Source organism: Oryctolagus cuniculus, chromosome 16 (assembly GCF_051225735.1).
Source record: "Oryctolagus cuniculus isolate XC-2025 breed Fujian yellow rabbit chromosome 16, ASM5122573v1, whole genome shotgun sequence".
Classification (NCBI taxonomy): Eukaryota; Metazoa; Chordata; class Mammalia; order Lagomorpha; family Leporidae; genus Oryctolagus; species Oryctolagus cuniculus.
Window position 1 is genome coordinate 64,026,531 of NC_142882.1, and position 23,436 is coordinate 64,049,966.

Below are 23,436 nucleotides of genomic sequence, written 5' to 3' on the forward strand. Positions count from 1 at the left end.
AACTTGCTTATTCACAATCAACAAAATTCATGCCACTATTTTTTATATGTGGGGAAAAAAGACTGCTCACAGGAAACCAGCCTCTGAGCTGCAGACCTAGATCAAAGAAACAATTAAAAAAAAAAAAGCCAGGAATAAAGTATGTAAACGAATTATTAGACAAAGAATCATTTTTAAAGCCCCAGGCAGGCTGCGCCATGGGGTCTTTGTTATTCTAAATGGAATCCTTGCTCCACATCACCTGGAAAGAAAATGCCACTCCAATAAAAAAGGTTCCTTTACACGAATCTGTGTGTTTAACTGGCAACATATAATTTTATCTTAAAAAAATTAGGAGCAATTGCTGCTGAAGCCGTTTTGGGGACAAGGGGAGGAGAGAAGCTGTCAGCACTATGGGAACAAAAAAATGATGTGCCACCAAGCTTTATCCCAATCGTTTGCTTCATAGTTGAGTTTAATTACACATCACGCACTGTCCTGTAATTATGTCGCTTGGGAAACTGCCAATTTCCCCCTTGAAATGTTAAAAGTTGCTTAATTTACTTTAAAGACCCAGTGCTGCCTCCACCAGCATCCTGCCTTGTGCACATGGGCTACTGGGTTCCAGTTTCCTTTCTCTGAGGGCTGGTGGCCCGACACACAGCCCAGAGAGGGAGGATGGAGTTCCCAGTCCCCAGAAAGCTGCTCCACTCTATCTGTATTCAGATCTGATGATTATTTTTTTCTTAAAGGTCACAGCAGGAGGAATTCATAAACATGCCTGTTTCTTTTCTCCAGTGTTAGGAGTTAGGAAAGTCCTTCAAATCTCAGCAAGGGAAGAAAGACCCAACCCAGGGTGAAGCACCAGCACACTGGAAGTTTACAACAGGACAGAAAGATAACAAACATATATGTGAACCCCACCCCACCCCCATCTGTCAGCTCTTCAGCACTCCTGGAAGTTACTGGAGGCAACTGGCTTAATAAGGGAAAAGGTTTCCTTGTCACACTTGCAGAGGTCCAAGCACAAGATCAAGAGCACCATTGGGCTGGGCTCTAAGTGGGTGGTAAGGATGGATGTGTGCCAAGGAAGGATCACTTGATGTACCTGGAAGCTGAGAGAGAGGGTCCAGGCCCAAAGACAAACTTCTATAACAACCCTCTCATGAGAATGACCTTGCGAGAACACACCCCTAAAACCTAAGGACCTCCCACTAGGACACCTCCTAATGGCTTCATCAACTCCCAACAGCACCACCCTGGGACCAAGCAAAATTTTGGGGGACACCCAAACTAATATTTAAAAGACTGTACATTAGTCAAATAGTACGACGTCAATCGAATACTACCTTGTGAACTGGGAGGGGGAACAGTCATTTAAAACTGGGCACCTTCTATGTGTGGGCAGTGTGCTCAGAATTTCACAAGTATCACTGCAGATTAGCAGTATCAAAAGCTACTCATTCAAGTCTTCAAGAAGCATGCCAGGAATCAGCTAAAGCCACTGCCTGTACTGCTGGCATCCCATATGGGCATCAGTTCACGTCCTGGCTGCTCTACTTCTGATCCAGCTCTCTGCTATGGCCTGCGAAGGTGGTAGAAGATGGCCCAAGTCCTTGGGCCCCTGAACCCATGTGGGAGACCCAGAAGAAGCTCTAGGCTCCTAGCTTCAGATTGGCCCAGCTCCAGCCATTTGGGGAGTGAATCAGCAGATGGAAGATTTCTCTCTCTCTGTCTGCCTCTGCCTCTCTTTAATGCACTGCCTTTCAAATAAATAAATAAATCTTTAAAAAGAAGAAGAAGAAGAAGAAGCAGGAGCTGATAACTAGAGTAGAGAAGTGGCCAGACAATACAATGAGCTCCCAGTTAATTGGAGAATATATATCTTGCCTACAGGCAATTCAAACCCTCATGCTTTTAAAAACAGTGGGTCAGAGGAGCAAAACACATCTGTAGGACTCATTTGAATTGTGGCTAAAAATTCTATGTGAATCTACAAACCCTTGAAAGATACACACATGGATAATAGAAGCAGGCTACCTGGACTTGAATTTCAGCTTTGGGTGTGGCACAGCAGGTTCAGCCACGGCCTGTGATACAGGCATCCATATCTGAGCACCAGTTAGAGTCCTGGCTGCTCCGCTTCTGATCAAGCCCCCTGCTAATGTATCTCCGAAAGCAATGGAAGATGGCACAAGTACCTGGGCCCTGCCATCCATGTGGGAGACCAGGATGGAGTTCCAGGCTCCTGGCTTCAGCCCGGCTTAGTCTTAGCCATTGTGGCCATTTGGTGATTTAACTAGCAGATGAAAGATCTCTTTCTCTGTGTGTCTCTCCTTCTCTTTGTCATGCTTTCTTTCAAATTAAGAAAGTAAACTTCTAAGAAAATCAGCTTTGGTATTTCCTTAGCTCGGTAACCCTGGACCTGTCACCTCACTCTCTGTGGGTCAGTTAACTCATCTATAAAATGGAAACAGAAACAGGGCTAACCTCAGAGGAGTGTTGAGAGAAATTAATGAAAGTGTTTAGCACGGTTACTAACTCATAGCAAGCTCCATATATGCGTTGGCTATTAATGTTTACACTCTCTGACATAGGAGAGAAAACTTGAAATGGCTTTGAACTTGAGGTGAGCCTCAAGGGATAAAACACAGAGGTCAGCAAACTGGAAAAAGAAGGCACAGAAGTTACCTAACATTTCCCAGCTGGGGAGGTTGGAAGAGAAAATTATGAATAATGTATGCTAATGCTCAAAATACAGTCAAGCCTCAAAAGATGCTAGTTTCCCTTGTACTAGGTCATCCTGAAGTGTTTTGAGGATTCAGCAAGAAGCAGGCTACTCCTGTTCCAACTATCGGTCAGGGTGTAAACTAATTACTTCCCCCAGCTATTTGTTTAGAAGTATTGTTTGCTATTTATGCTTCATGGTCAGGAAGAACCCACTCAGACATTCTCAAATTGTGTGAGCATACTTTAAATTTTTCATGCATTTAAAAGTATGGTTATACTGAAATAAACTTGAGAAAACAATTCATAGGTAGAAATATCCATCTTTCCCACTGTCTGGTTGACTTTTCATATTATAAATATTGCCACTCTGATTTGGTACAACACTAGAAACATATACAGGCCCTGGCTCACAACTGCATGAAGCCATTGTAATTAATCTCACTTTTGAAGGCATTTCTATTTTCCTCTCTCAAGAAATTCATGATCTTCTATAATAGCACCCAGCATGTAAAGACTTCAAGTGGATGAAATGATGATCATAAATTATGAGAGTTGCTGAAGCAAGAATTGTAGGGCACATAATCAAATTGTATATATTAATTACGTGAGTTTTTAAAATATTTATTTATTTATTTGAAAGGCAGAGTTACAGAGAGAGAGAGGGAGATACAGAGAGAAAGACACACAGAGAGAGAGATTCACCAACTGCTGGGTCATTCCCCAGATGGCCACAACAACTGGGGCTGGATCAGGCCAAAGTCACCAGCCTGGCACTCTATGTGAGGCTCCTGCATGGGTGGTAGAGATCCAAGCACTTGAGCCATCTTATATTACCTACCCGGTGCATTAGCAGGAAGCTGGAATGGAAGTGGAGCAGCCAGGACTCAAACAGGGGTTCATAGTGGATATCATCATTGCAGGCAGCAGGTTAACTCACTGTGCCACTATGCCAGCCCCAAGGTTTTTGATATGCCATAATTACTTGATAAAGAAGAGTGTCAGGGTATACATAGAACAAGTGGTGTCCAAGATCTACTTTCCACTTTATTTCTGGAAGACTTAAGACTTTACAAATTCTAATGAGTAACAGCATTGTTGATCAAGATCTTATAAATTAGTTGGGTAGCAGTTTTATTAAGAAAACATTTTCCGTATGACATGTAGCCCCACATAAAATAAAACAGAGGAAAGGGTTCAGGTTTATTCTATTCCTTATTGACTGATCACCAGAGAATTTTTTTCTCTCTAAAAAGTACTCCAATTATTTAAAATTAGCTCACTGGGAAAGGAAGCAAGTCCTCAATGATTCTAATACAAATAGTATAATGATTTATACAATGGTGAAATAGTTCCTGGCCAATATATGTGAAAAACTACAAAGAATTATTGAGCAAAGTTTTGATGATTTGATAGATGTGCTAAGCATATGTCACATCTAAAATTCTCAAAAGGAGGCCAGCATTGTGGCATAATAGGTAAAGCCACTGCCTACAATGCCACCATCCCTTGTGGGTCCTAGTTCCTGTCCCAGCTGCTCTGTTTCCAACCCAGCTCCCTGATAATGTGCCTGGGAAAGCAGCAGAGGATGGTCCAAGCACTCGGGCTCCCGCACTCACGTGGGAGATTCAGATGAAGCTCCTGGATCCTAGCTTCAGCCTGGCCCAACACTGGCCTTGAAGCCATTTGGAGAGGGAACCAGCAGATGGAAGATAGCTTCCTCTCTTGCTCTTTCTCTAACTGTATTCTTCAAATACATAAACTAAAGCTTAAAAAAGAAAATCCTCGAAGAAAATAAGGAATTTCCCCAAATATAAAACAAATACACAACTACCCATCTTCACTTGCTTGCTTTCCTATCTGGTATTTAAGAACCAGGTACTGCCTTTCATCGTCCACCACGTACCCTCTGCATGGCAACAGCCAGGCCCCTTGCATGTGTTTGATAGTATTTCCTGCACAAGTCAAAGAATGAATGAATGTCAACGTTAAGAGGATTTTCCTTCCTTTACTGTGATGCTTCTCAGCACCTTGGAAAATGGACTTTTCACTTTGTATATTTATTTTTCGTTTGAAAAAAGATGCAAGCAATTATAGAAACATCTCATTTGCATGTACTTGGCTTTTATGGCGGCATTTTCAGAATTTATCTTACTGTTTTTGGATTTGGGATTAAGGCACACTATGCTTCTGTCTGGCTGTAATGCCACGAGGGGGGCAAATGATTGACAACAGGTTCTGAACGTCCAGTGAACTTCTGTGTGCTACTTCTCCATCCCTAGCCTCAAACAAAAGACTGCATCTGGGAACTGGAAAGCTCTGCAAGCCACAGGCTCATTATTCCTCAAAATAATATGATTTGAATGTCAATCAAAAATTTGGTAATATGGTGAAATACAGGCAAGAGACAGCCTTGGTTTCCAAAGGATTTACAATCTAATAGAGACATTGTGATCTTGTGTAGCAGGTTTGTAATTAAAAAGGGGGGGAAGGGAACATCTCTTTCATTTTTAGAAAGAGCTTCCTGGGTACACTGATTTCAGGGAGGTCATAGCTGAGGACACCATGTGTGTGATGATCCTGTGGACTTAGGACACCTTCCAGTCTGTCTCTCTAGGTCTGTCCCCTTTCTTCCCATGTCAAGCAGGATAGCACTTGGATATCACATTCCAAGTGAAGGGACACCAGGCTGCAGAAGTAGAAGAGGCCCATGACATTCTGTTACTCTGCTGGCTCTTTGACCAAGTGGACCTCTCTGCACCTCTTTAAGTCCCAGCTCCTCAATCTATAGAACGGCCACAATAATGATCACAACACTTACTACTGGTGATCATAGTACTTATTTCCTAGGAGATTCTTGAATCTTGAGGTAACCTAAGCAGTATATCTTGTGTGTGGCTTAACCCCCACCAGGTACTCACTTTCTGTGATCAAAGAGGAAGAGGAAGATTAGCATGAAGAATCACTTCATTCTGAAACCACCCTTTCAGCACGGTGTAGCATTTTTCTTAAGTATTTCTTGCTATCCCAGTTCCACCACAGCCCTGGCTGGCTCGTGTTTGCAGCCTTAGGTGTCCTTGCCATTACTTGTTTTGTGGCTGAATCTTGGCTCCCATTTTGGACAGAACAGATCTTGAACCAAATGAAAATCCTCAGTGAATAATTAAATTATCAAAAACACCGATTCTAACTCTAATGGTTGTATTGCCAATGAAGTCCTTAAGTTTCTTTCTCCCAAAGTACTATGAATTGCCATTCCAGGGAGGAAAAGCAAAACAAAGCAAAGTGCATTCAATGCGCAGCCCTGTACTATCATCTTGCCTGTGAACCAATGACAGCGTGGTCCTGAGGGTGAGCCAAGCATCTAGCCTCCATCTGTGTCCTCATTGAGAGAGCCCAGTACCGCCACCTGGATGGGGAGAGCTAGGGAGTGAAATCTCTCTTATACCCAGAGTAAATAAGACTCAAAAGCCTGGAAATCATGATATGCCTCCAGACTTCATTCCCCGCACAGTGGGATGCTCAGACTTGCAATCCCCCCTCAAGCTCTGTCCCCATCCAAGTGTGGGGTAATTCAGTCAAATCCACTGCTTTCATCAGAACATGGTTACAAAAGCTGACAACTATTATGTGAGCAACCAAGACAAGCAATGTTGCAAAAATGCTCCACCAAGACAAGCATGTTGCAAAAATACCCCTCTGTAACTGTTAATAAGAAATGAAGGCTGAGATAATAAAGAATTGATACTTGGCAAGAGACCATTAGGAAAAAAACTAAAGAAACACTTCACTTGCTAATTAACAACAAATTGTTAAAAGCTACTATGGGTTAGGAAACTGTGTTGGGGCTTCAGGAACGTAAATTAACCTTGGTGCCTACCTATTATAGAGTTTATAATCAATCAGAGGCACAGAGAATAACTACATTTAAAATACGAATGTTGTAAAGAATGAAGCTGGTAAGTGTGTCCAGGAGGCAAGGAGGGTCAGTGGAGTCATCCAGGGAGTCAAGTCTGGAAATCTGCTGTGACCTGTGCCAGGAGGGCCACTCAGCAGGCCAATGGCATGGGGAGGGCGGCAGGCAGAAGGAAGAGTGGGAGCTAGTGGAAGCCACATCATTGTTTATGGATGAGGGATATGACGGCAGTGGAGAAGACAGACAGACAGAGAAGCAGGTGGGCAGCAAGAGATGAAACCACAGAAACAGGCTGTAGGCCAGGGCTGTCATCCGAGCAGCTGGCAGGGGAGGCGGGTTCGAAGGTGCCAGACTTAGGCATACAGGCCATTAAGATGATACGGCAGCAATACAGATGAATGGATTGGAGGGAATGAGAAGGCTTAAGGGGACAGATAAAAGACACCGTGGCATCTGCATGGATTTGGGCTCTGCTGCCTCCCTTCACCTCCTATTTCACAGGCCCAGATGTTCCACACGCATATGCTCCAACTGGCTGTGCCTTGCCAGACCTGCCCCGTCTATTCCGTTAATGACATCACCATCTACTCTCAAGCCAGAAACATCCCTCTTGGTTTGGGTTCAATTTTATTTAGCTCCAAAGTAATTACATTCAATTGCTTCCCCCTTTTTTCATGTCCACTATCCTCGTATGGGCAAATATCATCTCTCTATAATTCTTCCTATTTTAGTTTTGTCTTTGGTCTTAAACTGTCAAACTGGTGATCAAGTAAGAGGGTCATTTTTCTAAAATTAATTCTCCTTATCTCTACTTAAATGACTTCAGAAATATGGTTCTCTTTTTAGAATTGTACCTATGAAATACATGAAATCTGTTCTCTTTAATTTTTTTTTTTCAAATAAGGGGTCTTTTTAAAAGATTTTTTTTAATTTATTTTAAAGGAAAGGCAGAGTTATATAGAGAGAGGGAGAGACAAAGAGAGAGAAATCTTTCATCCATTGGTTCTCTCCCCAAATGGCTGCAATAGGCAAGGCTGGGCCAGACTGAAGCCAGGAGCCTGGAGTTCCCTTTGGATCTCCCACATGGGTACAGAGGCCCAAGGATGTGGACTATGCTCCACTGCTTTCCCAGGTGCATAAGCAGTAGCTGGGGCTTGAACTGGTGCCTATATGGGATGCCTGCATCACAGGCAGCAGCTTTACCTGCTATGACATAATACCACCTCCTGTTTCTCTTTATATTAATCAAAATTTTAAAAAAAGAAATTCTTCATTGCTTTTAGGTTCAAAACAAACACCTTAATGTGACTTAAACTATCCTTAATAAACTAGGCCCCCACTGGGTCTCAAGGCATGATGGTATCTGCAGCTCCCCCTCTTCACCACACTATTCTAGTTTGGCTCCCCAAACAAAGCACCTGCCACTATGCATTTGCTCATGGTTCCCTCCACTTGCAGTGCTCTCTCTGGGTTCTTCACTTTACCTTGTTTACAGGTAATACCCAACAGCTCTTAGCCTACATGTCACTTCCTCCTGGAAGCTCTCCTTGCCTGACACCTATGTGCTGGCGACTCTTTGCTGTACCGCTAGGAACACAAGCCCCAGTCAAGTACATTCTCAGTGACTTGGAAGCTGCCAGGTATGTATCTCTTCACTCACTCCCTTTCTATCCCTAGACAGTAAATTCCTCCATCACAGGACTCATGAGCAACCTGTTCCTTGAGGGTCCCCATCAACCGAGCTCATTGCTGGGCATTTGAGAATTGCTCAGGAAACATGCTGCAGCCTGAATGAGACAAGTGAAGGTCCAGGGTCCCGGGAGTCATGGGCACTTGAGGAGCAGGTAGAGGAAGAGAAGAGGGAGGGAGAAATTAAGAGCTAGAGGCAACTCTCAAGCTGAGAACCAAGCAGACAGCACCAGCTGTGAGGCCAGAAGAGAGGACCGACTGCTAGAAATAGCATCAAGTGCCAACTGGGGGGCAGAGAGCAGGAAGGATGGCAGAGCTTTTGCAAAGTGATGGGTATGAGGCATGGACAAGAAAATAGCAGAAAAGTTAGAGTACAGGATCAGAAGACAGCTCGCAAACACAGACACAAAGTGGTTGTGGGAATGTGATCCCTGAGGGAATGTGGAAGTGTCATGGGCAAAGAGAACATCTGTGGATGAATGATGTGTATGCAGGAACAATGTGTGTACACGAATGTGTGTCTGTGCATGAATAATATGTGTGTACAAGAACTATGTGCATGAGTGTGTGTGTGTAGAAACAATGTGTGTGTGCATGAACTATGTCTATGCATGAGTGTGTGTGTGTGCAGGAACAATGTGTGTGCATGAATGTGTGTGTATGAATGTTTGTGCATGAACAATGTGTGTGCATGAACTATGTGCATGAGTGTGTGTCTGTGGATGAACAATGTGTGTGTACAGGAACCATGTCTATGCATGAGTGTGTGTGTGCAGGAGCAATGTATGTGCATGAATATGTGTGCATGAATGTGTGTCTGTGGATGAACAATGTGTGTGTACAGGAACCATGTCTATGCATGAGTGTGTGTGTGTGCATGAATGTGTGTGCATGATGTGTGTCTGTGCACGAACAGTATGTGTGTACATGAACTATGTGCACGAGTGTGTGTGTGTGTGTGTGCAGGAACAATGTGTGTGCATGAAAGTATATGCATGAATGTGTGTGTGTGTACGTACAGGAACAATATGTGTGTACAGGAACTGTCTATGCATGAGTGTGTGTGTGTGTGCATGAGCAATGTGTGTATGCATGAACTATGAGCATGAACAATGTGTGTGTGCAGGAACAATGTGTGTGCATGAATGTGTGTGCACTTGAATGTAAACTTTAAGAAATGAATCCTGCTCTATGTTTCAGAAGTTTTCAGTAAGCTCATTGATCAAAATGTGATCTGCTGAGGCTGGGTTGTGGTACAGCACTTTGGACCAGCACCTGTGACACTGGCATCCCACTGGTTTCAGTCCTGGCTGCTGCAATTCTGATCCTGCTCCCTGCTAGTGTACCTAGGAAAGCAGCAGAGGATAGTCCAAGTCCTTGGGCTCCTGCAACTTATGTGGAAAACCCAGATGAATCTCTTGGCTTTGGTCTGGCCCAGCCCTGGCCATTGCGGCCATTTGGTGAGTGAACCAGTGGATGGAAGATCTCTTCTCTCCCTCTTTCTTTCTCCATAACTCTTTCAAACAAACAAACAAAGCTTTTAAAAAATGTCTGGGATCACTATTTGCACCATTATTGCACTACTGCTGGGGCATCTCTTATCATAGTAACCACAAAACTTCCTCACACAAAGCCTCAGACTTCGTATAAAATCCACTAAACCTGCCCATTCATGTAAACAGCTTAACTGTACATTGAGTAGTTAATGCCTGAGTCAGATGCCACACAGAAAACATCAGGGAAAGGATGGGTTTGAGAAAACAAGACCTGTTAGGTACACATCTGAGCAAAAAAGAAATGTGCATGTGGACAAAAAAAAGGCCACACATTTCTTTACAAATGGGCTTTCCTAATAAGTCCCTCTCAGATATAAAACTCTATATCAGGTTACCATTGTAGTAATTTCACTTATAACAATTTAGAGAATGCATTGAGGGCAACAAACTCCAAACATTAAATAATTTTTCAGGAGACATATGCTTCTTATATAATTAACAATATATTCAGCACAAATAAGCTCTAATTTTAGAAACATTCATTTGCAAACATTAATCAGCTAATGGTAAATTCAATTTCTACTTGGCTTCTCCTTTTCACACTCATTTCTTCAAGAGTCTACAAAACACTAACTTATGTACTATGAAACAAGATTGCATTCCTAGAAAATGTTTGTATAATAAGCATATACATCAAATCAAAGTTTTATGAAAAACCTTACGGAGGACTGCATTTCTGATGAAGCTCTTGATTCCAAATCTTTCAGAAAAGGAACTATAAAATGTTCTAAGTAATGAAATTGCAAACAATATTTCAGAATAGGTCAAAGCTTCCCAAATTGCATAGATAGAAAAATACATACACTTAAAGTATATTGCCTACAGAGAGTATGGAGACCTGGCATAGCTTTATACAAGGAGATACTGCCGAATGGGACCACTGTTCACTTTGCAGACTGCCCAATATATTCTAGGTTTTGGCCAGCAGGACCCTATCTAGGCATGGTAACCATCAAAGGAATGCACCCAAATGCTTCCCAATGCCTCCTGCAGGAACAGTGTCCCAGCTGAGAGCCATCAAGTCTCCCTCATTTATGGAAGAAACTTTAGACCAGACAAAATAAACTGACCAAATTTAGATCACTAGTTACTAATACTGCCAAGTCTTGAACCCAGGTCTCCAAGAAGTGAGCGCCACACTGAGAATCTTGCAGATAAAGAGTAATGAACCTGCTCTTACTCGTATTTTAAGGTCAGCCTTGCTCTTCCTGCTTCAGGTCATTTGTCCAGGAAACACTCTCTAAGCTTCGATCCAGCCATCATGTAAAGCATTTGCCTATTCCCCTGTCCCATTGATTCCTACCCTCCCAACCCACCCTGCCCCAAGTCTCAGTTAAGGATCTGGGCTCAGGAGAGAGGAATTAGCACAAGCCCAAGGCTCTGATTAAGCAGCCTGGACCGGTGAGCCTTCCACGTCACTGTCATCTCAGGCCCTGCCTCTCTCACCCTTTGGTTTCTCCACCCCAGCACGGCTGGGTCAGCAGCTACCACCTTCTATCTCAGACACAACAGAGGCCTCCCCTTCCTCTGCCCCACCCACAAACCAATCTAATTAAGGAACTGGAGTCTGTCAGGTCAGTTATGAAATGTGAGAAGATATTTCTCTTCCTCCTATCTAGCTCCTTCCTTGTGTTTAACTTACTGTACTTCCAGCAATAGATGGGACAGAAAGAGTTCACTGGACAGAATACTGGGTCTTATTCCTACTTTGAGGATAAGTCTAAAAAGGCTTCGACTACATCTAGGCTGGGAAAGTTGTGGGCTGACAGTTCATTTCTGTTCCTTATTTAAGAGTTTTGTCATAATTTAATGTTGAACTATAAAAATGCTTTGCCAGTACCTACTATATTTTTCTTAAACGTCATGTGGAGAAAATTTAAGTTAAAAATCCCTATGTTAATCATGCTGATCAATTTCAGTTAATTATATTTTTGTAGTGTACTGATTGATGAAAGCCAAAAATCTGGGGCCACTTGTCTGAAGGTAATCCTTCCATATTTGTAAGTTTGAAATTAAGAGTCAGTAGGAAACCTACAATATTGGAAAAGGGCCTGGGTGCTTACCCGGATGTAGGCATCTTGGTGGTGTTTAGCAAAGTACAGCATGTTGTCCAGAGCCAACATTCCAGGAGGAGTCTGGGTGAAGTCCATGGCCGGGTTGACGTGATTCTGTGATTGAAGCAAATGTTTGACAAGGTTAATTCTTCAGCAGACATCACCAGCTGTCAAGCACCTTGTTTCCCTACAAAAACCACAGAGCAAATTCCAGTTAGTCAAATACAAACATGTTTTCCACCACCCCGGAAAGCTATGGGTTGGGACAGAAACTTCTGTCTGTAGCTCTCAGGCTCTGCAAAAGCAGCTTTTAGACCTGGGGTTAGGAAGGCCATCTGGAGATCAAAATGTAGAATTTTTCTTAAACATGTGATGTGATGAGAAAAAGAAAATAACATAAAAGTTGTATTTGTGGTGGCTAACCTTCGGTTATCCACCGTGTTCATGTTAAAGAGATGAAAAAAAAAATGTTAATGATAGTGCACTATTGGCCTATGGAAACAAAACTAATTTTGTATGTTGATTTTTGTGTCCTGTGCCTTTTGCGAGTTTGTTTATTAGTTGTTATTACTTCTTTAGTAGCATCCTTAGGGTTTTGTACATATAAGATAAGGGACATCCAATTTGGATGCCTTTAATTTCTTTCTCTCACCTAAATGCCCTGGCAAGGGCTTCCAGTACTAAGCTGAATTAGAGGTGGTGAGTGTGGGCATCTTTGTCTTGCTCCACCACAAAAATGATGACTGGAAAAGCAAAGGAAATGCACTTGCTAATTAGCTAGATTTAACCATTGTGCATATATCCTCCAAAATAACATGTTGTAAACAAAACAAAATCACAGAATATTATTTGTTAACATAAAAATTTTTAATTAAAATGTTAAAGAATTCAAGAAAAGGGCTCTTACTTCATGATCCAGATAATTTACATGAAATGACATATTTTCTTTTTGATCTCAGATTTTTTTTTAATATACAACTCAAATTTCTGTTTTGCTGGGGAAATTTTGGCGAAGTGTTTTTTGTTTTTCTAATTCTGGTACAGGAAGGGCTCTTTGTACACTTGTTCAAGGTTCAAACAACCCACATTCTATTACATTATTCAAGAGGACATCTAAACTGTCTTTCCCATGAGGATGTGAAATGTTGTTTATAAGCTAATAAACAACATTTAAAATAATGAGAACAGGCTGCCTACTGACTAGAATTCCACTTCTGAGGATATCTTCGTCCATATTTATTGGGTCGGTTGTGTCACTGCAATGATTTCAATATTTTATTTATCATTTTCTCCTGAGTAGTGTGGGTTTTTTAAATAGAAAACTTTTATTTAATGAATTTCGAAAGTACAACTTTTGGATTATAGTGGTTTTCCCCCCATAACCACCCTCCCACTACAAACCATCTTATCACCTTCTCCCTCTCTCATCCCATTCTTCATTAATATTCATTTTTAATTATCTTTATATACAGGAGTTCAACTCTATACTAAGTAAAGATTTCAGCAGTTTGCACCCACGCAGACACACAAAGTATAAAGTACTGTTTGAAGACTAGTTTTGCTGTTAATTCTCATAGTACAACACATTAAGGACAGAGGTCTTACATGGGGAGCAAGTGCACAGTGACTCTTGTTGATTTAACAATTGGCACTCTTATTTATGATGTCAGTAATCACCTGAGGCTCTTGTCATGAGCTGCCAAGGCTATGGAAGCCTCTTGAGTTCACCAACTCTGAACTTATTTAGACAAGGCCACAGTCGAAGTGGAAGTTCTCTCCTCTCTTCAGAGAAAGGTACCTCCTTCTTTGATGGCCCGTTCTTTCCACTGGGATCTCACTCAAAGAGATCTTTCATTTAGGTCAATTTTTGCCGTGTCTTGGCTTTCCATGCCTGAAATACTCTCATGGACTTTTTAGCCAGATCTGAATGCCTTTAAGGACTGATTCTGAGGCCAGAGTGCTGTTTAGGGCATTTGTCTGCTGTATATCCCGATTCCCATGTTGGATCATTCTCTCCTTTTTAATTCTATTAATTATTATTAGCAGACACTGGTCTTATTTAGGTGATCCCTTTGACACTTAATCCTATCTTTATGATCAATTATGAACTGAAACTGATCACTTTAACTAGTAAGATGGCATTGGTACCTGCCAACTTAATGAGATTTGGGGTCCCATAGCAAGTTTTTAGCTTTACCCTTAGGGGTAAGTCTGAGGGAGCATGTGCTGAACTGTACATCTCCTCCCTCTGAGTAGTGTGTTAAAATGTTGATAAGTTTTTAAAATATCAAAGTACTTCTAATGAAAAGGAAGATATGTCTCATAGAATAAATATATCTAACAAAAATAAAAATTATTCAGCATGCTAAATGCAGCAGGGCTGTCTTACTTTGATAGTCAATGGAGTAAGGAGATCCAACGACTCTTCAACAGTGGGAGAAAAGAAAGAATTCAAAATGTTGGAAATAAATGAACGGAGATTTAGTCTAAAATGTAACTTGTAATTAAAGGTTATATAATAATTTAGTTATTTAGGAAAGAATAGTGGAATCCCCATCCCATTATACATAAAATTATTACTTTGAGTTTGATCATTTTCAGGAAGATAACTAAGAAGAAAAGTTACTTCTTGCTGAGTACTTTCCAGGTGCTAGCACTAACTTGCACCTTGCATCCAGTTATCTCAGAGCCTATCTGTGTAGTTACGGTAGGTACTATTATCCCCATTTTATTGATGAGGAAACTGCTCTGATGAATTCAGAACCTTGCCCAGGCCTCTACAATTTGGCTTTTGAAGGGTGTCTTCTTTGAACAATATGTCTCCACAATCTTGCATCCCTAAATTTTTTTCTTACCAGCAGTACAGAAGTTGAATGCGTTTATTTTGGTACTTGCTAACATTTAAACTTTACATGCACTGAGAAAAGTTTATTTCAGAAAAATGTAGGCTAATCAATATTGGCTGCCATGCAGCATGGGCCAGCCAACAAAAGCGAGTGAGTCAAACATAAAAGAGAAAAACATGTCACTGATTTCAGACCTATTTCTAGCACTGCTCTATGAGTCTATTCCAAAAATAAATGAACAAAAAAGGAAATCAAGTGAGAATTATTTTTTCTGAATCAAATTCAAACAACCTTCCAAAGAGATGCTTTAGTGAAGCTGACCAGAAAAAAATATCCCCACGGCTTAAAAGTCATCAGTCTTGTTTAAATTTTGCACCAAGATTCCCTTGAAGCCCCTATCAATCAATCAGCCTCCTCCTCAGGCACATAGTAGGGCTATCAAATAGGACACTATTGCTTTCAGAAGATCATTTCAGCTGAGAAACAATATAGAGTCTTCCCTCTGTAGCTGCAGGGATTGGTTCCAGACCCCTCTGGACAACCAACTCATACCCTCCACAGACTTTACATCATTGCTAGGTTACTTATGATGCTTGATCCAATGTCAAGGACATACAAATAACATTTATACTATATTGTTTAGGGAATTATGACAAGAAAAAAGTCTGCATATACTCAGTGGAGATGCACATTTTTTAGAAAATATTGTTGGTCTGCAATTGGTTGTATTTGTGAATGAAGAACCTGAGGATACAGAGACCAACTATAATTGATCTTCAGGGTTCCTTGAAAGAACCATATAGCTACTTAGCACACAGCACCAATAACATAATGCCTACCATGTGCCAGACACTGTGCAAAGTGCCTTGGACACTCCAGCTCTTCATCCTCACAGACTCCCCCAGCGGATAGATGCTGTCATTATCTTTCTTTTACAGGAAGGGCACTGAGGCACTGAGTTTCAGTTGTTTGTCTAAAGTTCCAGAGCCACCATGTGGCAGAGCCAGAATGTGAACTCAGAACACGGGTTTTGAACTAGAATTTTGTACTGTCACCTTGCTGAGCAATCTGGCATTGCTGGAAATCCAATGCAGGACCCTAATTGGTCCTATTCTCACCACTCAGTATCATTCCCTCAGGCAGAACAGGCCCGTGATCCATTCGTTTCCATAAAAGCTATAATGTCTCCATCCCTCCCAGACACTGTAACAGACCAACGTTTCTCTCATGTTCAATAAACCATGTCCTAATTGCCACCAACAAATAGGCTCTTACTAAACAAACTTTGATTTGCATTGATTTGCCCTAAATTATTAAGCATCGCTACATTTTAGATGAAAAAAGATTTTGTAATGCAAGGTGAACTGTGCTTTTCATTTTTTTCCCTCTTTTCTTAACTCCAGGTATCATTTTCTTAGCCTCTCTCTCCTGCAAATGACTGTTTTCTTCTTTTGGTTTTAATGACCAGTAAAATAAGTTTACAAGCAGAGCTACTGATAACAGGAAAAGAAACATTTGAAAGCTTTCTGTACTGTGACAAAAATACTCTGAGAACCTGGCAAGGCCGAGAGCTCCCCCACTCCTTTCTTATTTATGAGATGCTCAGGGTACAGATTTATTTTCTTTTCCTGTACCATGTTATTTTTTTCCACCTGTCTTGAAATGGGAGCTGCAAGAGCTTTGATAAATAGCTTGAAATTTCCCCTTGTTTTACTGCAGAGCCCGTGTAGCTTGCACCTTCGTCTGAAACGTCATTTGTTAGATCCTAGCAGAGCCGCTCGGTGACACAGCAGACAGCTCTCAGCCCCTGGAGAAAGCGGGAGCAGCTGCTTCCCTTTCCAGCCATCAGAGTTCGTCATGTAGGGAATGTGCTGCCATCCAGCTTTAGATACCACGAGGTGCTTCATAGCCAGGTGCCCTGTGTACAGTCTGGGGGGTCTGGTTCCTGGAGACCAGTTTCTCTTCCACTACATGCCTGACAGTTTTTCAACTGAGTTATCTCAACCACACATCCAAGGGACAGTCTTACGCTCCAAGACACAAAATCCCTAAACTCACTCCACAGCCATCAGAGAAAGGGAGTGGATCATAAATCCAGACAAGCCCCTTAAGTCACAGATGAGAAATGTGAGCTTCTGGTGGGGGACAGCACGATTCAAACTGAGGCAGCATCAAGATCCCATGGAGGGCTTGTGGAAGCACCAACTGTTAGCACCACCCCCAGAGTCTCTGATCCAGTAGCCCTGGGGTGGGTGCCAAGAATTTGCATTGCTACAAATTCCCAGGTGATACAGATGCTGCCGGATGAGGACCATCCTTTGAGATCCAATGGTGGTTAGAACGGCGCATCTCAAGTAACAGAAGAAATAGCAGAGGACGATCTGCTATCTGGATCCACCGATTCCCTGGATCCCACACGGCTTCTATTGTGTCACACTTTAACCCAATGGTTCCAGGATGCAGACGCATTTGAATTCACTTGCTGCTCATCTGGTCTATGCTTAGGCCTCTCATCAATGAATCAGACTCCCTTCTTCAGGAAAGGGAAATGAAATTTAGTCGCTACTCACTTTTCCTCCTATTGTTCAAGTTTCTAAGTAAAATAATACAAGTTAGTCCCCCCCAAAGGAAACTGTAATCTGTCAATATTTTCTACTCTTGAATGTTTCTTGGTTGGGGAAGCAGTTCTGGCATTTGCTTGAATGATTTCTAAATGATCTGTGTTTTTCAATTACCATGCTAGTCCTTCATTAGTGTGGATAATAAAGAGATGATTACAATAATGCCTGCCAGATGGCATACCATGGAGAAAGCCTTTGAGGATTCAGGAGTTAATATTTGTGCTATATGAGTGCCTACATTTGCTGAACAAATATAGCATTCAAAGCAACCTTTAAAACAAATCACATTGAGTGAATATTAATTTAATCTATGAAAAACCCTTCAAGGATATTCCTTGAAGCTGGTAGTTTAAGGTCAGGTTCTTCAAGGGGGAAATACAGGAGTTACCCAGGAGTTCTATCAAATGACACATGACTTCCTCTCCTCACCTCCCCCTTTCCAACTACAAATGAATGTACTGGTTTTTCACAAGCTCCCTAAATTCCTGAGGTCCATGCTGTACCCCAAATTGGTTCACGAGAAACTATATGGTTGAGAACCACATGACTGGATTTTTAAAACTCCCCAGGAGATTCTAATGTACAATCAAGACTGAGAACCAATTTTCCAAATCAATGGGTCTCAAACTGTAAGGAGCACCAGCATCTCCTAGACAGAGTCTGTTAAAACTCAGATTGCTGGACCCAACCAGTGGAGTTTTCTGGTCAGTGAGTCTGGGGCAGGGCCGAAGAACGGTCGTTACATAAGGTCCAGGTACTACTGATAGTCTCTGAGCCATACCCCAAGAACTGCTGCTCCAAAGCCACAGGAACCAGAACCACGAGCAGGTGTGGGACCCACATCTACCAGAGGATAGAGCTGGAATTTCTGACTCACTGTGCCAGGTGCTGACTTACGCAGTGACTTTTCTTGGAATGGCTATTTTTAACTAGGCCTTACATTCTTTGAGTTGACACAGAACCATCACTCTCTACTGAATGCCTCACATATCTGTATAATGAGACTCCTGGAAGCATCAGACTTTGTAACCCACAACACAGATCATGTCCCAAAGATCCTAGAAGTAGAAATACTCAGATTCTCACCATGGTCTCTCTCCATTAAATTCAATAACAATTACTAATTTGGTTGAAAAGAGAGAAGACAAATTAAGAAATCATATTTAAGACTGAGAGAAATGGTGACTACACTGAAGAACAGAAAAGCTACTAGTACCAGGCACTGGACTGGAACTGGTGATCACTGTACCAGGCACCCAAGCACACAACTTCAGTTCATCATCCCAACTACCAGATAAGGTGTCAGTAGTGTGGCAGATGTTACTCTTAGCGTCCTACTACCGAGGTTCAAAACTTGCAACCTGTGCAAGATCACAGCTAGCAGTCCCACTCCCATTCTGCAGCCTTTGCCTCATTTAGGTTCAAAAGGTCTGTGGAGACTAGGACCTGGGGCTCTGTTAGCAAGAAGGAATTTAATTAGAGAAATGTAAAGTCCTATAAAGAGATTTTTAGAAATTCAAGCGCACGTCTACAGAATACGGAATCTCTGGCTTCTGAATAATTAATGAGAGCCCAACTCGTCATCATTAAAATTTGATTCTTTGAGGTAAAACACAAAGGATTCTCAAAAAAGAAACACACAGGAAGATGCTAGGAATTCAGGCCAACCTATTTTATGCCACTTGATGGCCCAGCATACCTGGGACCCCCTGGGGCCCCCTGGGATGCATGTTCTCTTCTCGCGGCCTCCCTAACATCTCTGCTTGTCTCATTAATTTTCTTCACCACCTGCTACCTCCAGCCTTCAACCTAGGCTCCATTTCTCCTGATTTGACAATTCCACAGCTAATCTTTTGGATAATACCTCTGGTTCAATTGAGCTCTAGGACCATCTCCAGTTACCCACTACCACCAAGAGAAAGAACCTCCTCCTCTGGGGAATATTCTGTAACCTGGGGGTCGTGACTATTCATGTCATGAAGAACTTGGAGTTGGCAATGAGTCCAAGAGCAGTCAACTTCTGGTGGCAACCAGAAAGCCCTGGCCTGCTGGGCTCCATGAACAGGACACAGCAACAGGAACAGAGAGGATCCCAACGTTCCAGTGCAGAGTTGGGCTGCAGGTGGACACAGAACATAGTCCTAAGGGCCACATGGCAAGCCAGCTCATGACACACAGGAAACCATGTGCTGCAGGGTGTCAAGGAAGCAGCAACAATGTCACAACAGAAAGGATGTCAGAAAAGTTGCAGAACATTTTAGAGGTTTAGCTCAGGGAAAAAAGAAAGGTGGGAGTGAGGGTGAGATGGGAGTTGTAGATTGAACTCCTACTGTCACACACCTGTAAGGGTATTGATATTAGTCCGTGAAGCTACAGGAAGAAGTTCCTGCCCTTAGAAACATTGGAGCAGAGGTTGGAGACACATCAGGGACAATGTGCAGAGAATGGAAGGGCAGAGGGTGGCAGCAAATGACCTCTAGATGCCTGTGCCCTAGCCCATTCTTTCTCCCTTCGCAGAACTTTGAATGTCTACTGCTTGGCCACTGTGTGAGACAGACATGACACCCTTTGTCCAGGGGTGAATTTAAAACAGACTTAGAACCTGCCTTCAAGGAGCTTTCATTTCAGAAGTGAGTTAATTAAAATTCTTAACCACACAGCTTTGAAATGCAAGGTTGTGGGTACACAAGCACACCCCCGACACACACACACACACACACACACACACACACGCTCCTAAATGATTTCACAAGCACATGCAATGAAAGATCTTCTACCCAAAATTCTGAATTTAGGGCAGACTTCCTTAGTTAAAAATAATGTCCTTTCATAAATCACGCCTTTAAAAAGTCCAAGACTATGCATCACCATGTCTACAATTCACAAAAACCTGTGTGAAACAGCAGAGCTAAAACTCGCTGAATAAAACTGTTACTGAATAAAAACTGAGTTACTGAGTGAACTCAAACACAGTTTATCTGGTATGTTGATTCAATAATCAATACAAAGAATTACCATAAAAACTCAATTAAAAATGCCTTGGGAATAGATTTCCTTTTAAAATGAAGCTGGTTATGATTTTTTTTTTTTTTTTTAGAAAAAGAGCCTTTGTGAATAATCAAATAGTGTTGTCAAGGTTTATAAAGATATCTGCAATCTTTCTGCTCGGCTGGGCACACAAGAGATGCTGAAGAACCCAAGGCTTGTGGCGCACGCTCATAGCCACACCCTAATTTTCTCCCTTTATCTCCAAGCTCATTTTTGGAGCGCTCCTTAGGGACCTCCTTTCCCCCCACTTCTTGTCATTTTGAACCAAGGAGTGAAGCATCCCTACTCATGTTCAGTGGTTTTTCCACCCCCTCCTTTTTTTTTTTTCATGCAAGCACAGGGAGAATACAGACTAAAATTCCATTACAGACAAGATACCTGTGTCATCCTCATCCCACAAGTGGCCTTGCAAATCCATCATGAAAAAGCCATTCCCTGGGGCCCAATGCAGCTTTCCAACAGCCCCTGCTAAGGGACCAGCACCAGTGTGCAAGACAAAACCTCTTCACCATGGTAGAACTGGGAGGCCAGCAAACTGCAGCTCTGGGTGGATGCTGGGGACCTGTGTGCTGCAGCCCAGCTTCCTCCAGGCCCTGGCTCCGTGTAGCCCCAGCACAGGGCTGCGTGCCAGTCAGCAACTGCGAAAGCATGCGGGAAAAATGGTTTTCTACATATTCTTTAGAGTTTTATTTATAAAAGCAGAAAGGTTCTGATGCGGTTGATAGGGATAACAACTCCAAGTACAGCATAGAAGCTAACACATGCATGGCTCTTTGAAATGTTCATGGAAAATAGTATAACAAGATTAGGTTATTTTGGTACAAAAACAAAATGAAACCCTAGCCTAAAAGGAGTCTTCAAAATGCTCATGGGAAATACATATGAAAACAACCAGGAACATATTTCTATTTTCTTTGCACCAAAATAAACTTGTCTTCTCATTGCATTTTCCATGAACTGTTTTAAGAATTCACGAGCTAGCAATGAATGGGTGCCAAGAACTGTTTTAAGTCCAACGTTGGTACACTACAGCCCTTGGGCCACATGGGGTCCATCACTTGTTTTAGCTTGACACTGTTTTCCTTTATATTTTTAATTAGTTTCTTTTAATCAAAATCTGGAGCTGCGATGTGACGATTACATGAAATTCAAATTTCAGTGTCCACGATGCAAGGTTTATGATGGCTCAGCAATGCTCCTGTTTACACTCACAAGTGTTCTGAGGCTGCTTCACGCTCCGCAGCAGAATGAGAGGCTGTGGCAGAGACCTGCAGCGGCTCTCCAGGCCTGAAATACTTGCTTGCTGGTCCGTTACAGAAAACATCTGCCCGTCTCTGCTCTAAGCCTTTGGTCCTCAGGGATCTGAGGAGTTCAGAAAGCAGCCGCAGCCATCCTTATCCAAAAGTTAAAAACCTCAGCTAACACAGAAATGATAATGTTTTGCTCCAGGGATAACAATGCAACCCTTTACAAAGCTTCAATGTGTTACTCCCTTGGATAAATAATGTAAGGATGTTATAGATCGACAAATGTTTGACAACAAAGTCTGTGTCCTGCAAATGCAACGTTGAAAGGGTGCTGTCTGTCACCTCAGTTCATGACTAAGAGGCCCTCCCCTGCTAGCCTATGGCCCAGTGATTCAATGCCACGCCCTAGTGTTTGGGGTCTGTTCTCTCCTATTCTTCATGGACAAACCTCAGATGGGGCCGTGACACACTCAGATGTAAAAATTTACCTGTGATTTTGATGTAAGTAAGTAAGTAAGTTGTGGCTGGCAAGTATTCTCTCCTCCCCCCCTTCTACCCTTCAATGCCACAGCAATGAATGGCAAAGTCTGGCTTTTAAATTTAGAGGTGGCAGTCTCTTTTCCACAGCAGGCCAATATAAATCTTATATCCTTTTTAAAGATTAACAAACTGAGGCACAGACAGATTAAGCATCTTGCCCACATTTACACAAACCAGTGTGCTTGGGAGTTGAACACAGCAGTCCAGATTCCATGTCCTTAACTACTGTCCTAAAAGGAACATCTACTTGATGGAACATGGTACAACTTTTAAAAATTGTCCAGAGTACTCAGCTACTATATGTGGAAAGTTTAGAAGTAAAATATGTGTCAGTTGTATTTTGTATAAAATTTCTCTAGTAGTACATACTCCTTATCACTGTTTTTTATAGAGAATATTCTCTGCACATTCTCAATGCACAAAGCCAAAAAAAAAAAAAAAAGGAACTCAAGAGGTTTATGAAAAAAAAAAAAAACAAATTAAAAGCTAAGTTTATTTTGGTGCAAAAAAATGGAAATCCATGAAGTTATTTCATAACACTCTTTTCTCATGAGCTTTGTGAAAATCCTTTGTACAAGTAACAGCAATACCAAGACACAGACATCATAATTGTGTATTTTTTAAAGTGCACTTTACAAATGGAAGGGAGTTCACCACAGTATTAATAATAATGATTTGATTTGCAATGGTGGGAAGATGGGTAATTTTTTTCCATCTGTCCATATTTTCTAATGAAGATGCATTGATTTTTACTCAGATTTGATTAGGGATGTGCCCCTTGTTCTGAAGAACAAGGAAATAAATTCATTTTGTAGAACATGAGAAATGGTTCAGATTTTCATCCTGGACCCTGCTGAAGCCATCGCTGCAAGTCAGCATCCAGCTGGGCCTGAGGTCTGCACCCTGAGCTAAAAGGCTCACACTCCCCCACCCACCCACATAACTGCTGTGCAGGCTGGACAGACGGCCTGCATCCTGCAGGCAGCTCTTCCAGTACAGGAGGCCAGGAAGAGGTCCGATCTAATCCTTGGGAACAAGTGCAATCTCGAACCTGAGACCCCTCGGGCTTGGGCCATTCCCTGGCATTTGCTCAGTCTGCCTGCCCTGCCACAGTATGGCCCTCGGGGTTTGAAAGGACCCCGTCCTTTATCCTGACCTTTTGAACCAGCATCTCACAGAGCCTGAATGTTTGCAGTCCACTTGACAGTTTATC

General features: G+C 42.1%; 1 protein-coding gene across 14 annotated transcripts in view; it reads right to left on the reverse strand.

The window, feature by feature from the left end:
- ELMO1 (engulfment and cell motility 1) overlaps positions 1–23,436 on the reverse strand; it is a 574,098-nt gene that overhangs the window by 282,367 nt on the left and 268,295 nt on the right. For all 14 annotated transcript variants that reach the window (XM_070059729.2, XM_089316113.1, XM_002713762.6 and 11 more), the window contains one exon: positions 11,931–12,035. In XM_070059729.2, coding sequence (XP_069915830.1) covers positions 11,931–12,035 — 105 coding nt within the window. The remainder of the gene's footprint in view (positions 1–11,930; positions 12,036–23,436) is intronic.